Here is a 15,917-nt window from a genome sequence, read left to right as displayed (position 1 = left end):
ATTGCTGAACTATGAAATATTTTGGACGCAGTGTATTTTTTACATACAGGTATAACAGAATAGCTTTAGTGTTGTTATTTACTTAAACTTGAGTATAAACTTATACAAAATGCAGCAAGATATTAAAAAAACGTTTTGTTGATTAAAAAACACACTATATCGGATTCATATCGGTATCGGCAGATATCCAAATTTATGATATCGGTATCGGTATCGGACATAAAAAAGTGGTATCGTGCCATCTCTAGTTTAGATATAAGATCTTGGATGGCAGAAAACTTTTTACAGCTTAACCAGGACAAAACTGAAGTTTAATCGTCGGTCCTGAGGCTCAGAGAGAGAAACTCTTGTCTAAATTACAGGCATTTTCACTATGTCCTTCACTACAAGTGAAAAACCTGGGTGTTATTTTTGACTCTGAGCTTGGTTTTATCCCACATATTAAACATGTAACCAAAATTGGATTTTATCATCTAAAGAATATAGCCAGAGTCCGCCCTATTCTCTCTCGGGCCAACACGGAGATGTTGATGCATGCTTTTATTACCAGTCACATTGATTACTGCCCTGCTCTCTGGTCTCCCCAAAGAGAATATTTCACCTTTACAACTTTTACAAAACTCTGCAGCTCGTGTGCTGACAAAGACCAGAGGGCGGGCCCACATTACACCGGTTTTAGAATCGCTGCATTGGCTCCCCGTGTGTTTCAGGATCAAGTTTAAAGTTCTTTTATTGGTTTTTAAATGTCTTAATGGTCTCGGGCCTTCTTATCTCTCAGATCTGCTTTTACCATATGAACCCTCGTGGACCTTGAGGTCCTCTGGTACTGGCCTTTTAATTGTCCCTAAAGTCAGGACACATACTCACGGAGAGGCAGCTTTTCAGTGGTATGGTCCTCGTCTGTGGAACAGCCTGCCAGAGGAGCTCAGGGCCGCAGAGAACGTACATGTTTTTAAGAACAGGCTCAAGAACCACCTTTTTAATTTAGCTTTTACTTAACGTTTATTTATTTTATGCTTATTTATTCTATCCTGTTATTCTATTTATATTATTCATTTAGGTTTTACCTAAACCCATCTTCTTACTCTATTTATATTTATACTGTATCCGATTCTTATTTATTTTATTTATTTTATTCTGTATATACTCTTATTAGGTCATATCTCCAGTGTTTCCTCGGAGGGGGCTCTCTGCACCGGGGCTGTGATCGACCGTGGCTGCTGGGGCTCTGTGGGTCTTCTCAACCTGGCTGGGGGGCTTCTTTGCCTCCGTCCTGCTGTGTGCCCAGCCTGGAGGCTGTAAAGCACTTTGTGCTACATCTTTGTATGAAAAGTGCTTTATAAATAAAGATTGATTGATTGATTGATAGATTCTCCTCCGGGAGCCTGTTTTCACTGGGAGGATCTTTGTGTCAAAGGGAGTTCTTCCTTCCCACCATCACCAGGTGCTGCTCACAGTGGATTGTCTGGTTTTTGGGGCTTTCTCTCTAATATTGGAGGCTGTTACCTTACTCTGTTAAACAGCTTCAGACGACTGTTGTTGTCTGTTGGGAATTGTCACTTTTAAATAAAGTTACATTGAATGGATGTAAATGGATAGATGTTATTGTGACAAACAGAAAATGCTCTTTAAAAGATTGATTGTTGTTTTATGTGTCTGCAGTCTGTCAGGCTGTCTGATCACAGAGGAAGGCTGTACTTCTCTGGCCTCAGTTCTGAGCTCCAACCCCTCCCATCTGAGAGAGCTGGACCTGAGCTACAATCATCCAGGTGACACAGGAATTAAGCTCCTGTCGTCTGGACTGAAGGATCCAGGCTGGAGACTGGACACTCTCAGGTATGGAGAGAATGTCTGATAGAGGAGGACGAGCTGGAAACATTTCCTGTGTCCTTCACTCACTTCCTGTTTGTTTCCTGCAGATGAGACATGAACAATCACACAAGCAGGAATATTTTCAGGGACAGACACACTAGTCTAGCTGGATAGTACGTAGGGGGTCTCCAAGGAGTCTGTTTGCAGGAACATTAATGATAACTGATAAGTCATGTTGAGAGTTTCATTAAAAGTAGACCTACAGTTAGGTCCATAAATATTTGGAAAGAAACAACATTTTGTATCTTTAAATACACTTTATTAGGTCACCGGTTTACCTGAGATAGTGGTCACTGTGTACCTAATAAAGTGTCAACCATGTGTATGTTTCCCATGCTGTATGTCCACAGTCACAGTGACAGTCAGTGACACTGACAGAAGGATGAAACAAGGCTGTGAATCATTTCAGTCTTTGTGTGTGATAAAGAGGCAGACAGGAGCAGCTAACATCACCATCACCATCATCATCATAACATCACCAAGCCGCGCTTTTTCTCCGTCTGCGGCGCCACTTTTGTGCGCCTTTTTTGCTCCCGGTGCAGGTGTCTATTTCCGAATGAGGGTCATAGTTATGAGTGTTTTTGTGCTGTTTTTTTCTATTGGACGTGATGGTTATCAAAACCAAACATAAGTTTGGCAAGCGCAGGAGACACGACACGGAGGAGATTTGTCATTTGGGCTGCAGAATGCAATGCGCATCGTTGAAAGGATCGCATCGTTGAAAGGATGCAAAAGCTGTACGGTGCAATAAAAAAAATCAGCGAAAAGGCGAGGCAGTGACTGATGAACAGCGGGACTACTGTATACTGTTTATTAATAAACAAAATATATCCCTGTATGACAACACGCATAAATTAACTGCCTACATTAACTCATTGTAAACATACCTTCTGACTGACACTCCCCTGCTGCCTCTCCGGGCTGTCCCTGGTCCTCGGCGGGGGAAGTTCTCCACGGTCAGCACCATATTGCCGCTTGTCTCCCGCGGGGTGAGGAAGGGGTCCAGAAACCCCATGACCAGAGAGCATGAGGGTGGGAATGGATGTTTGTATCTGTGTGTGCCTGTATGTCTGTGTCTATATGTCAGGTTGGGTATCAGATGCCACCTCTCTGAGGACAGCTCAGGCCCTCCAAGGTTTGGAGGCCTATCTCCCCCCACCACTTCCCCTGCCGGGGGCGGACTCCCTCAGACATCGGTGCGTTGGTGGTTCTTTGTGTCCGGGGGTGGGCGTCCGGGTACACACCGGCTCACTCCTTGGCGGCTGCTTATCGGGGCCTGGAGCCTGGGGCTCGCTTGGGCCACCTCGGAGGTGGGGTGCCCCCGGCCTCTCGGCCTGGGGCTCGGTCACTCAGGCACAGCTGGCTGCCGGCGGGGCTCACGGGCACGTCACTGCAGCCCCCCCTGGCTTCTGCTCCGTGGCTGCTGGGTGACCCCTCATCTGGGACTCTCCTCAGCTCTTTCTGGGACAGTGGCACGGCTGCCCCTCTGTTGGTCTTCCTTGGTCTCTTGTGTTCTGGGGGCCTCTGGATGTCTGGGGTTTTGATCTCCTCCATACCTGCTTCATGCCCTGGAGGACGGGGCAGTGGCCCCCCACACCCTCTAGCAGATCATTACATGAGGGAACCTTTTAAGAAAACAAGCGCGTCCATGCTCACAGGTGTACACACGGGTGATCACACACACAAACTACACCCTTTTTGGCTCCTACCTCAATGCACACTGTGCTGTCGATCTTACGTGCTGCACAATAATGTTTAATATTTAGTATTTACTGTCATATTCCCATATATCATTGTGATGTGGTTTATTGTATTACTCTCGTTTTCTTCTGCTTGTTTTCTTTTTTCTTTCTCAACAGGTGATCCAGGTGATCGATATATGTATTTATTTTTTTATTTATTTATTTTTTTTTCTTCTGCTTATTCTGTTGGTTTTTGTTTTTTGCCCTTCTCCCCCGTCCCTCTTCTCAACTGTTTTTCTTTCCCTCTTTCTTTCTCCCTTTTCTTTCCCCCAGTCAAATCTGTCCCGTATTCAGCAAGTGAAAATAAAATAAAGAATAAAAGGTGAATCAAATGGACCATTACGGCAAAGCTGGGATGGTCAATTTGGTAAAGAAAATCCGTTGGGCATCTTTCTTCGCCTTTAGACAATAATTCTGATGGCAAAAGAGCCAAACGGGACAGGCAAAAAAAAAAAAAAAAAAAAAAAAAAAAAAAAAAAAAAAAAAAAAAAAAAAAGAAACCCCATGACCGCGAAGAACTTCCATCTTCTCCCCGATCCTGCTGCAGACCCACTCATCTTCTCCTTCTCTGTCTTCTTCTCCTTATTATAAGTGTCCCTGAGGCTCTTCCACTTTCTCCTGCAGATGTCCTCTGAATAAATGCATTATCTTGTTAGCGGAAAGGTATTTGTACATCAGTGGGAAAATAGCGGGACAGTAGGCGGGCTCGCTAGCTTTTGCGCGGGTTCATCGGGTCAGTCTGAAAATTAAAAAGAAGAAGGAATGAACTTACCAGGTTGCCCGATCTCCTCACTTATGTGTCTCCAAGCTAGGTCCTTTTTATTCCTGTCTCGGTAGAAGTAGTAGCTAGCATCATATAGCTCTGGGTGATTAGCCACGGCACTGATGAGCTTTTCCTCCATACTGAATGAAGAATCAAGGGCTTTGGCTGGATCTGCCCCTTTGACCTAGGTCAGAGCCACGTCACCAGGCTCCTGATTGGTTGTCGCGGCGCGATTTGACGCTGGAGTTCAGATTTTTCCAACTCGAGCGGTAGATGCGAAACGCGCGTATGCACAAAATGCAACACAAAAACTCACGCGCGTAGTTTTATTCGCGAGTCAAACACGCCAGACGCGTTACACTGTCGCGCATTTCACGCGTTTTCGCATTTTCGCGACGCAAATCTGCTTCCGAATTCACGCGGGATCTGCAATCGCGTGTCATCGCGTGTGTCACCCCCATTGACTTTACATGTAAACCTGACGCTCTATTCGTGTCCATCGCGTTCGATGTGAACACACCGTAAGGCTACGTCCACACGTACCCGGGTATTTTTGAAAACGCAGATTTTTCTATGCGTTTGCACCTTTCGTCCACACATAAACGGCGTTTTTGGTCACTGAAAACGGAGGTTTTTAAAAACTCCGGCCAGGGTGGATATTTTTGAAAACTCAGTTTTTGCATTTACGTGTGGACGAGAAAAACGGAGAAAACGCAGAAAATGAAGCATCAAAGGTGTGCGCCTTTTTTGACGTCACACTGTGCACCACGTTATTGTTTCGGTGAAATTAATTTCTACAATACTGTTACTGTGAATTGTTCTCTCTGCAGTGTTTAAATGCTTACATATACACACACAGTTACTGTCCCTCCACACATGCGACTCGGTTCTGCTTCTATGCCCCATCCTTGTTTACTATTTCCCACCGAGGCTTCTAGACTTCTGATTGGCCAACATTTCTACACGGTTAGGAATATAGCGCCACCTGCTGCTTTGGCATGTTCCTAGCAGCGCTTTCCTTCATTTCTACGTTTACGTGTGGACGGGATTATTTTTTAAAACGAAAACGGAAAATCTCCGTTTTCAAAAATACCGTGTACGTGTGGACGTAGCCTTAGTAGTCTTTAAAGACTCTGTGTGCCTTCCAGAGTGCTCCGGCATGCACACACACCTTAAGGTCATGAGAGAGGTCGTACCTTCTCTTACTGATTTATGGTTTAGGAGGACACCTACTCTGTATCTGGTTAAGTATAAGAGCCCTTTGTTAGGGGGACCGCTGGACTCTTAGCACCAGCTTTGGGGTCACAGGGTCACATCTGGAACACACACACACACACACACACACACACACATACCTACCTACACTATGCACAGACTGGTACTCTTTGTTCATACCTGTGTAAGACGTCATATGTTAATGAACTTATGCATATTCATGTAACCTCAATAAAGAGCAGTGTTACGAGGGAGCAGACGAGAGCGACTGAGGTCAAGTGAAGGAACGGCGCTGTCACAGTTCTCTCCCTCATGAATTGTCTGGTTCCAGCGGTGGGTCTGTGCTAGACGACCCATCACCAGCTTTTTCCAGCTTTTTCCACTGGTTACCAGTACGTCGTAGAATCCACTTCCAGATCTTGTTGTTTGTCGTTAAATCTCTGAGTGATTGGCTCCATCTTATCTCTCTTTAACAAAATAATCCAAGTCGAGCCCTCAGGTCTGCAGATAAGTAGCTTCTGACCAGAACTAGACGTAAAAACAGAGGTGAGCTTTATCGATCGCTGCAGCCAAACTCTGGAACAGTCGCCCTTCACATCAGGTCGTCACCAACACTCGACATTTTTAAAACCCGGTTGGAAACACATTTGTACTCTGTAGCTTTCAATTCTGACGAGTCTTTATAGTAATTACTGTGTATGTTTCCTATTTTCTCTCTATTCTGTGCAGCACTTTGGCTCAACCTGTTTTTAAATGTGCTGATAAATAAATGTAGATTTCTTTGAATAAAACAGTGGAGCCGAGCTTTGAGCTCAGTGTGTAACAGTGTGTGTATGAGAGCCATGTAATGTCCATGTGTGCATGCTGACTGTGCTGCTCTGACCCCCCTCCTCCTTTCAGGGTGGAGCCTGCTGGAGTCCGATGGTTGAGACCAGGTCTGAGGAAGTGTAAGTGTGTTTTTAATGGGATTCATGAAAACAAAGCAGCACACATTCAACCATCTTCATCATGTCAGGAGTCATCATCAAAGTGTCAATCAATGAACAGATGATGGATCAATAACTGCAGCTGGATTGTGTTTGTTCTCTCCATCAGATTCCTGTCAACTCACAATCGACACAAACACAGTGAACACAAAGCTCCAACTGTCTGACAACAACAGGAAGGTGACACGTGTGGAGGAGGTTCAGTCATATCCTGATCATCCAGACAGATTTGATGATTTTTATCAGCTGCTGTGTGGAGATGGTCTGACTGGTCGCTGTTACTGGGAGGTCGAGTGGAGAGGAAGAGTTTATATATCAGTGAGTTACAGAAGCATCAGAAGGAAAGGAGTCAGTGTTGATTGTGTGTTTGGAGGAAATGATCAGTCCTGGAGTCTGGTCTGCTATGATGATGGTCCTCGTTCTGTCAGGCACAATAACAGAGAAACATCCATCCTCTCCTCCTCCTCCTCCTCTGTCTCTAACAGAGCAGCAGTGTATGTGGACTGTCCTGCTGGCACTCTGTCCTTCTACAGAGTCTCCTCTGACACTCTGATCCACATCCACACCTTCAACACCACATTCACTCAAACTCTTTATCCTGGGTTTTATGTCTTGTCTCCTGGTGCCTCAGTGTCCCTGTGCTGAGTGGGGTGTAAAGAGTGTCTCCTGTTACAGAAACACTCTGACTGTTGAACAGATAGTTCAGTCTGTACATGTCTGTCTCTTTCACTCACAAACACGTTTTCACATTCATGGATTCAATCAGTTGATGTTTGAAACTCCTCCTGCTACCCGCCCAAAAACCCATCTCCATAGAGACTGTGTCTGCTTCCAAACAGACAAAAAACAAACTAAAAACCAGCAACAAACAACTTAAACATTTACAAAGAAAGAACAATACAGTATCCACATCTGAACCAAAGAGTAAAACAGTGAAATGTGGATTATTAAATATTAGGTCTCTCTCCTCCAAGTCTCTGTTAGTACATGACTTAATAATTGATCAACAAATTGATTTACTCTGCCTTACAGAAACCTGGTTGCAGCAGGATGATTATGTTAGTTTAAATGAATCAACACCCCCGAGTCATTCTAACTACCAGAAACCTCGAAGCACAGGTCGAGGGGGAGGTGTGGCAGCAGTTTTTCACACGAGTCTATTAATTAATGAAAGACCAAGACAGACTTTTAATTCATTTGAAAGCCTGATGCTTAACATTGTCCACCCCAGCTGTGAAACTCAGAAACCAGTCTTACTTGTTATCATCTATCGTCCACCTGGGCCTTACACAGAGTTTCTGTCTGATTTCTCAGACTTTATATCTGATTTAGTTCTGAGCTCAGATAAAATAATTATTGTGGGTGATTTTAACATCCATGTTGATGCTAAAAATGACAGCCTCAACATGGCATTTAATCTGTTGTTAGACTCAATTGGTTTCTCTCAAAATGTAAAAGAACCCACCCACCACTTTAATCACACTCTAGATCTTGTTTTAACATATGGCATAGAAACTGAACATTTAACAGTGTTTCCTGAAAACCCTCTCCTGTCTGATCATTTCTTGATAACATTAACATTTACAACAATTGATTACGCAGCAGTGGAGAGTGGACTTTATCAAAGTAGATGTCTTTCTGAAAGCGCTGTAACTAAGTTTAAGAATATAATCCAGCCACTGTTATCATCGTCAATGCCCTGTACCAACACAGAGCAGAGCAGCTATCTGAACGCTACCCCAACAGAGGTCGATTATCTTGTTAATAATTTCACCTCCTCACTACGTATGACTCTGGATACTGTAGCTCCAGTGAAAACTAAGGTCTCTAATCAGAAGTACCTGACCCCGTGGTATAATTCTCAAACACGTACCCTAAAGCAGATGACTCGTAATCTGGAGAGGAAATGGCGTGTCACAAATTTAGAGGATCATCATTTAGCCTGGAGAAATAGTTTGTTGCTTTATAAGAAAGCCCTCTGCAAAGCTAGAACAGCTTACTACTCATCACTGATTGAAGAAAATAAGAACAACCCCAGGTTTCTCTTCAGCACTGTAGCCAGGCTGACAAAAAGTCAGAGCTCTTTTGAGCCAACCATCCCTTTAACGTTAACTAGTGATGACTTCATGAACTTCTTCACAAATAAAATTTTTATCATTAGAGAAAAAATTACCAATAATCATCCCACAGATGTAATATTATCTACAGCTACTCTTAGTTCCATTGATGATAAGTTAGACTCTTTTTCTCCAATCGATCTTTCTGAGTTAACTTCAATAATTACTTCCGCCAAACCATCAACGTGTCTTTTAGACCCCATTCCTACAAAACTGCTCAAAGAAGTCCTGCCATTGATTAATTCTTCGATCTTATATATGATCAACCTATCTCTAATAATCGGCTATGTACCACAGGCCTTCAAGGTGGCTGCAGTTAAACCTTTACTCAAAAAGCCATCTCTAGACCCAGCAGTCTTAGCTAATTATAGGCCAATCTCCAACCTTCCTTTCATATCAAAAATCCTTGAAAGAGTAGTTGTCAAACAGCTAACAGATCATCTGCAGAGGAATGGTTTATTTGAAGAGTTTCAGTCAGGTTTCAGAGTTCATCACAGCACAGAAACAGCTTTAGTGAAGGTTACAAATGATCTTCTTATGGCCTCTGACAGTGGACTCATCTCTGTGCTTGTCCTTCTTGACCTTAGTGCAGCATTCGATACTGTTGACCATAATATCCTATTAGAGCGATTAGAACATGCTGTAGGTATTACAGGTACTGCACTGCAGTGGTTTGTATCATATCTATCTAATAGACTCCAGTTTGTTCATGTAAATGGAGAGTCCTCTTCACACACTGAGGTTAATTATGGAGTTCCACAGGGTTCAGTGCTAGGACCAATTCTGTTTACATTATACATGCTTCCCCTAGGCAGCATCATTAGAAGACATAACATACATTTTCACTGCTATGCAGATGACACCCAGCTCTATCTGTCCATGAAGCCAGATAACACACACCAATTAGTTAAACTGCAGGAATGTCTTAAAGACATAAAGACTTGGATGGCCACTAACTTTCTGCTTCTTAACTCAGATAAAACTGAGGTCATTGTACTCGGCGCTGAAAAGCTTAGAAATATGGTATCTAAGCAGATTCTTACTCTGGATGGCATTACCTTGGCCTCCAGTAACACTGTGAGGAACCTTGGAGTCATTTTTGACCAGGATATGTCCTTCAACGCACATATTAAACAAATATGTAAGACTGCGTTCTTCCATTTGCGCAACATCTCTAAAATTAGAAATATCCTGTCTCAGAGTGACGCTGAAAAACTAGTTCATGCATTTATTACTTCCAGGCTGGACTACTGCAATTCATTATTATCAGGATGTCCAAAAAACTCACTGAAAAGCCTTCAGTTAATCCAAAATGCTGCAGCAAGAGTGCTGACAGGGACTAGAAAGAGAGAGCATATTTCTCCTGTTTTGGCTTCCCTTCATTGGCTTCCTGTTAAATCCAGAATTGAATTCAAAATCCTGCTCCTCACATACAAGGTCTTAAATAATCAGGCCCCATCTTATCTTAATGACCTTGTAGTACCATATTACCCTATTAGAGCACTTCGCTCCCGCTCTGCAGGCCTACTTGTTGTTCCTAGAGTATTTAAAAGTAGAATGGGAGGGAGAGCCTTCAGTTTTCAGGCCCCTCTTCTGTGGAACCAGCTTCCAGTTTGGATTCGGGAGACAGACACTATCTCTACTTTTAAGATTAGGCTTAAAACTTTCCTTTTTGCTAAAGCATATAGTTAAGGCTGGACCAGGTGACCCTGAATCCTCCCTTAGTTATGCTGCAATAGATGTAGGCTGCCGGGGGATACCCATGATGCATTGAGTTTTTCCTTTCCAGTCACCTTTCTCACTCACTATGTGTTAATAGACCTCTCTGTATTGAATCATATATGTTATTAATCTCTGTCTCTCTTCCACAGCATGTCTTTTATCCTGTCTTCCTTCTCTCACCCCAACCGGTCGCAGCAGATGGCCCCGCCCCTCCCTGAGCCTGGTTCTGCCGGAGGTTTCTTCCTGTTAAAAGGGAGTTTTTCCTTCCCACTGTTGCCAAAGTGCTTGCTCATAGGGGGTCATATGATTGTTGGGCTTTTCTCTGTATCTATGAAGCGCCTTGAGGCGACATTTGTTGTGATTTGGCGCTATATAAATAAAATTGAATTGAATTGAATTGAATTGAATTGAATTGAATTGAATTGAATTGAATTGAATTGAAAATTGAATTGAAACTCTTCTAAATGATTCCTTGTAAACTTCTTCCTCTTCAGTCACAAACAAACAGGAAGTGATGTCACATGTGTTCCGGTCCACACAGCAGAATGAGTCTATTGCTGACAGTGATGTACAAACAGAGTGAGCATTCCTGAGGCCCAAAATAAACTGAGTAGTTCACTGAATGAACAATGGACTGTGAGCTCAGTTCCTTCATCATTAGTATGGATTATATATGTATATGTATTATATTAGTATCATATATATCAGGTGCTGCTGCTGCTGGTTTCAGTCATTGTGCAAATGTGCTGTTTGTAAGGTTGTAAAGCTGAAGTCAGCTGAGACTGAAGAAGTCACCTGATCAGTGAGCAAACGTTTCTGAAAACATCCAGATGAACAGAATCAACCTTTTGGGATCAGCCAGCAATGCAGCATCATTGTTGTTCAGGTTCAGAGGTTTGCAGGAATGAACTGATGACCAGAAACAGCTGCAAAGTCCAATAAAATACCAGCTGGAGTTCAGCTGCATTTGAAGAAGTCAAAGAAAAGTAAGGATGGCAAAGGGCGATGTTTTCTTCCAAAGAACTGAAAACATGGTCGACGCCTCATTAGAAGAATAATCTGGACATTTGTGAGGAACTCTAACCAAGAAAGCAACACAAGAAAGCAACGTCAAACAGATCCAACAGACAGCTTCATGACTGGAAGTGTTGAGTGTAAAAATGCTACATTGCATTATTGCATCCTCTCACCACAGGAGGTGCTGTTGGCACCACTGATTGCTGATCAGCTGTTCTCTGATGATCTGATTGATACTGTGAATAACGGGACTCACTGAACTCTGTGACACAGTGAAGATTACAGAGCTTAACTTCAACATCTGACTGACGTCACACAGACAGAAGGATGAACCAGTGAGGCACAGAACACAGTTACTGGAGATACTGGATCAGCTCCATGTGAACCTCTGATGGAGAAGCTGCTGAGCCAGAGAAACATCAGGACATGACAGCAGCTGCACTTATCTAACAACATGTAGCAGAGCTGATCTATGTTAGAGGATCTATCACAGCAGCTGAAGCCAAAGTCCAACACTGGATAGCAGCTGAGCCTGTGCTGAGTGTAGTGTTACAGGAAAAGGGCAGAAACACTGACACTGGTAGCTCACAGTGATGCTGACTGGGGCACAGAGCTGAATGATGCAGCATCAGGACACTGTTTCAGTCTGACTGACAGAGAAACCTGTAGCTGTATCTACATGTGAGGCAGAGGCTACACAAGCAGCTTTCTATGTTTCACAGTGACTGAGATCTTCAGTGGGGGTGGACATGCTCCTGTACAGACCTCTGAGGAGAACCAAGGTGCAGTCAAAGAGTCCAGTCTGTCCTCACAGATGTGAACATGTGGTTTCATCAGGTCTGCTGTCAGCTAGCAGGCTCACATCAGAATCACTGTTCCTGAAAAACACAGTCTGTGTGACATCATCAGTCAGCTGATCGTCCCAGATCTGAATGGTTTCTGTCTCTACTGAGGAAGTCAGAGAATATCACTGAGGTGTGGATCAGGTCTGAGTGAGCTGTGGAGGGACAGCTTTAAACAGTCCACAGGTCTCACGTCCTGCTCAGTCTGGTAGCAGATACCTCGTATTGTTCCAGATGTGCTGACATCACCAGCAGCAGCAGCACAGCTGTGTGATACGATGGATCTCAGTTATTGATCCAACACACAGTAAATACAAAGATCAGGATTTCTGAGAGGAATCATTATGAGTCTGAACACATGATCACTGAATGTTAGTCTCCACAATAATAAGCTAACACAACCAAACACAGCTTTCAGCTCTTATTTTGAAACTGGCTTATTTAGAGAGCTGTGATGTGAGCGTGCCTGGCTCTGAGGCACTTGGGTCAGCCTCTGTTGTTTAGAAGTGTTACAGACTGTGAATGACACAGACCTGTCAGTTTTCATGTTTGTCTGTAACACAGCTCAGGGGCTCCATGCTGAACGCATCCATCCAGTGTTATTGATCCAGGACTAATACCAGCATTGGGATCAATACTACAATACACAATCACATGTGTCCACGTGATGTGTTTGACCAGCTTTATTCATTAATGATCAATCAACTTATTTACTGCATCTGAGTCCAGCTTCATTTAAATGATCCAACCATGAAAATGACATCAGTCTGTTGTTCAGATACTGAGAAGGGACACAAACAACACTGATCCAGGAGGGTTAGGTCAAACGACGATTTTAATGCACACACGCGGTGAGAGATGAACACTGTTACACAATCAGCATCGATCTCTGCCTAGCAATACACAAGCAGATGTTTTATACCATCAGGTTTATTTTCATGACGCCCCCTCATACACAGATACAATATATGCATAAGTTTCAAAACCACAAACGTTCCGTTAACGACTTTAACAAAGTTTAAAAGAGCATCTTCTTCGTCTCCGTGACAGGTGCTTCTGGTAGCTCATCTCGCTCTCGCTTCTCCAAAACCTCGGGCCATGCTCTGCAACAAACTAGCAATTCTGCACGCACAAAAATGCAGTTACAAGCAAAATATATCTGAACTCTCACCTAGAACATAAGCCTACCTACAGTGTGTGTGTGTGTGTGTTTGTGTGTGTGTGTGTGTGTGTGTGTGTGTGTGTGTGTGTGTGTGTGTCCTGACCTCACTCTGTGTCACCTCTCACCCACTAACGCTCACAACCAGACAGAGGCCACCCTCAGATGTGTAGCAGTTTACTAAAACTATATATATGTAATATATTGAATAAATGCTGTAAATGAATGCCACTACTCAAAGCTTAATAAAAAGGATATAAATGAATAAAAGATAACAATGAATAACCTGGTTATTCAAATAGCATCCTCCCAACAGCTCCTCAAAGTAACTCACACTTAGACTCTGCTTTAGTTTCACTTTCACAAGCACGCTCTGCAAAAGCCTGCGCTTCCTGTCTACTTTGGCACAGAGTGTACTCAGAGTTAAGCCTTTCTTTTATAATGCAATGTAATCTGCATATAAACATTTAAGATTATAGATTTAACTCAACAGTTTAAAGTGGTTATAACTGCACCTGTAATAAAAGTTAATTGGGTACCAATATGTTTAAACATCTGAATACAATATCAATGCTGTAGATTATGTTATTAATGGTATTAATGCAATGGTAATGTTGATTGTTAAGGTGAATTGTTAAATGTTTGTCATTTTTATGTTACCATTTGTACATTGTTTTAAGGAATTCTTTCTGTCCTCCCCTCCCCAGATCCTTAAGATTCTGGGAGGGGGGCAGTAGTGTTTTTAATCACAGGAACATCCTTGTGAAGGTCTGTTTGATGTTGGTAAACTTGCTCCCCTTTGTATGGCTTCACTGTGTTATCTAGGGTGTGGGGGAGACTACCCTCTTTATGACCAAGGATGTTCCTGTGCTTTTATGTTATATGACCCTTTGATCAGCAGTATACACACACACACACACACACACACACACACACACACACACACACACACACACACACAGTGCCTTGTCTTTGTAACCAAGGGGGGTTACGTGGGGAAGTTTATTGTGTGAACATTGTCAATAAAAGGAGGCAAGAGGGGGCGGTCGGGGAGGTCATTTGTGATGAGCTGAGATACCGACAAGGCCTCCCTTGCAAGTGAAAAGATCGATCGCTGTTGCCTTGTTTTTCTTTCACGGGAATAAGTTCTGGGATCAGCGGGGTCTGACTTTAGACCCAGCAATGATGACCATGAACAATAGCAGTAAAATATTTCTCTGATCTCCACAAGTCCTACAGAAGCACTTAATGCTAACAGGAAGTCATTTATTAAGGTGGAATAACACAGAGACACAACCACTCACAGTTAACCTGACCCCACTAACTGCATGTGTTGGGACTGTGGGAGGAAGCCGGAGTGCCGGAGAGGACGCACACAAACACGGGAGAACATGAAGCTCAGCACTGAAACAAAGATGGTGGATTTGACCTCAGGACCAGGTGCGTAATTTCCCGGGGGGTTACGGGGGTCATGACCCCCCAATAATCAGATCCAGCCAATATAATTTCATCATTCCAGTTTATAAAATTATGAATTATCTTGAGTTTCTTTAATCATTTCAATTATTATCAGCAAAATAGTTTAATCATCTAGTAATGTAACCCCGCCTCCTCCGCCACGTACTTGGTATTACCCAACCGGCTTTCTCTACCAAACCTTCACTGTTTGCTGTGTTTGTTAGCGCAGTCGCTGGTGCCAGAGACTGTCAGTGACTTCAGTCTGAGGGTTTGAAGTTTCCATGTCTGTGTGATGTGTGGTGTGAAGGCTGCTGGTTAAACTGGGACTCACTGTTTAAAGCACTGAGTGCTCATAGAGAGATGCTCCATGAGTCCCAGTACAGACTACAAACATGGTGGAAACTTAGCTTTGATATCCACACACTCTGCACGTCTGTGAGTAACTGTGATGAAGATGTGCAGAGATCTGTGTACAAACAGGAGAAAGACTGTAAAGACTCTGTGCTTCTAACAGCCTCTGTTAACATATGTGAGGCTGTTTGTTGTTGTTGCCATGGAGCTTTTCACTGTTTGGCTCAGCAGGTCATGTGATCAGGTTTGTTCTGTGAAAGCTCGACGATGGTTCAGTGTCAGGGTTTGTTTGCATTCATCAATAAATATCTAAATAAATCAAAGACTCCATGTTTGTTCTTTCATCATGTGACCTCTGCTCATCCATCTCTGTGTGTATCAGGATACATTTAGTTCATAATACACAGAAAAATCAGAGTTATTACCTGTAATAAATGTGAAAGTAAAGATTCCTGCAGTGATAACCAGGCAGGACTGAAACACATCCAAGCTGTCACCACGGTAACAGCACCGTCCATCCACAGGTGAGGGGAGGAGCAAAAAGAGGGACTTTCACCATACATACATACACCACAGTTGACAGGTAACCCTATTGGAGTCGCCATAGTGACTAGAGATGGCACGATACCACTTTTTTATGTCCGATACCGATATCATAAATCTGGATATCTGC

At 43.2% G+C, this 15,917-nt stretch overlaps 1 protein-coding gene across 11 annotated transcripts in view; it reads left to right on the top strand.

The window, feature by feature from the left end:
* LOC146498552 (NLR family CARD domain-containing protein 3-like) overlaps nucleotides 1-15,917 on the top strand; it is a 76,670-nt gene that overhangs the window by 59,685 nt on the left and 1,068 nt on the right. For 9 of the 11 annotated variants that reach the window (XM_085139974.1, XM_085139976.1, XM_085139970.1 and 6 more), the window contains 3 exons: nucleotides 1,663-1,836; nucleotides 6,493-6,539; nucleotides 6,688-15,761. In XM_085139974.1, coding sequence (XP_084996100.1) covers nucleotides 1,663-1,836; nucleotides 6,493-6,539; nucleotides 6,688-7,223 — 757 coding nt within the window. In that variant the 3' untranslated portion in view covers nucleotides 7,224-15,761. Of the gene's footprint in view, nucleotides 1-1,156; nucleotides 1,626-1,662; nucleotides 1,837-6,492; nucleotides 6,540-6,687; nucleotides 15,762-15,917 lie in introns of those variants that run through there. The other 2 variants (XM_085139978.1, XM_085139979.1) reach the window with 2 other exon arrangements.

This window comes from Neolamprologus multifasciatus, chromosome 18 (assembly GCF_963576455.1).
Source record: "Neolamprologus multifasciatus chromosome 18, fNeoMul1.2, whole genome shotgun sequence".
Taxonomy (NCBI): domain Eukaryota; kingdom Metazoa; phylum Chordata; class Actinopteri; order Cichliformes; family Cichlidae; genus Neolamprologus; species Neolamprologus multifasciatus.
This window is presented reverse-complemented; position numbering and strand designations above follow the sequence as displayed.